The sequence below is a fragment of the Debaryomyces fabryi genome, assembly GCF_001447935.2.
Source record: "Debaryomyces fabryi strain CBS 789 chromosome Unknown contig00476, whole genome shotgun sequence".
NCBI lineage: Eukaryota > Fungi > Ascomycota > Pichiomycetes > Serinales > Debaryomycetaceae > Debaryomyces > Debaryomyces fabryi.
Genome location: NW_015385897.1, coordinates 1 through 648, shown reverse-complemented (window position 1 = coordinate 648; position 648 = coordinate 1). Strand labels below are relative to the sequence as shown.

Here is a 648-nt window from a genome sequence, read left to right as displayed (position 1 = left end):
TTTTGTTAGTAATGTCTAAAGTTTATAGCTCCGAAATCTTATACATACGCAATAATCAACATGGCATACTTTCCTACACTATTATTTATAGTTAGTAAAACAATATAACATATAATTTGAACAAATGACAAAATAAATGATGTAGGAAATGGTTTCAATTTTCTTTCATGAATTAAGTAACCAAGCAAATTAAGTAAAATAAATCCAGCTATTGATGGAGGTAATTGCATCAACTGTGTCTTAGCCGTATCTGTAAATCCAAGTTCATAAATTATTGTAGGCAATACAAAGGAAATACCCCACCCACCTAATCCTTGAAAAAGCCATATTCCAGAGTAGGTATAGAATGTTGGATCTTTAAGTAGCAGCTTTATCTGATTCATATTAAAAGCACTATCTTCCTTCCTTGGAGAAGTTGGAGGAAGCTTAGATAATACTATTCTTTTTTCATTATTACTCAAGAATCTAGAATCTTCTACGAAATTCGGTAAAAATAGAGAAGTATAGATTCCAATAAGAATGGTTGGTATACCCTCAAATATAAATACCCATTTCCAACCGCTCAAACCTTGAGCTTGATCAAGAAATGATATACCATAAGCCAAAAGGCCACTAAATGCCCCACTTAACATACCGAATGAATAGAAT

The 648-nt window shown here is 31.8% G+C and overlaps 1 protein-coding gene across 1 annotated transcript; it reads right to left on the bottom strand.

Moving 5' to 3' along the window:
* Positions 1-38: 38 nt before the first annotated feature.
* AC631_06011 (uncharacterized protein) lies at positions 39-632 on the bottom strand (the record flags this gene model as incomplete). Its single annotated transcript, XM_015614840.1, has 1 exon — positions 39-632. The coding sequence occupies one exon, from the start codon at positions 630-632 to the stop codon at positions 39-41; it is 594 nt and encodes a 197-aa protein (XP_015464332.1).
* Positions 633-648: the final 16 nt, after the last annotated feature.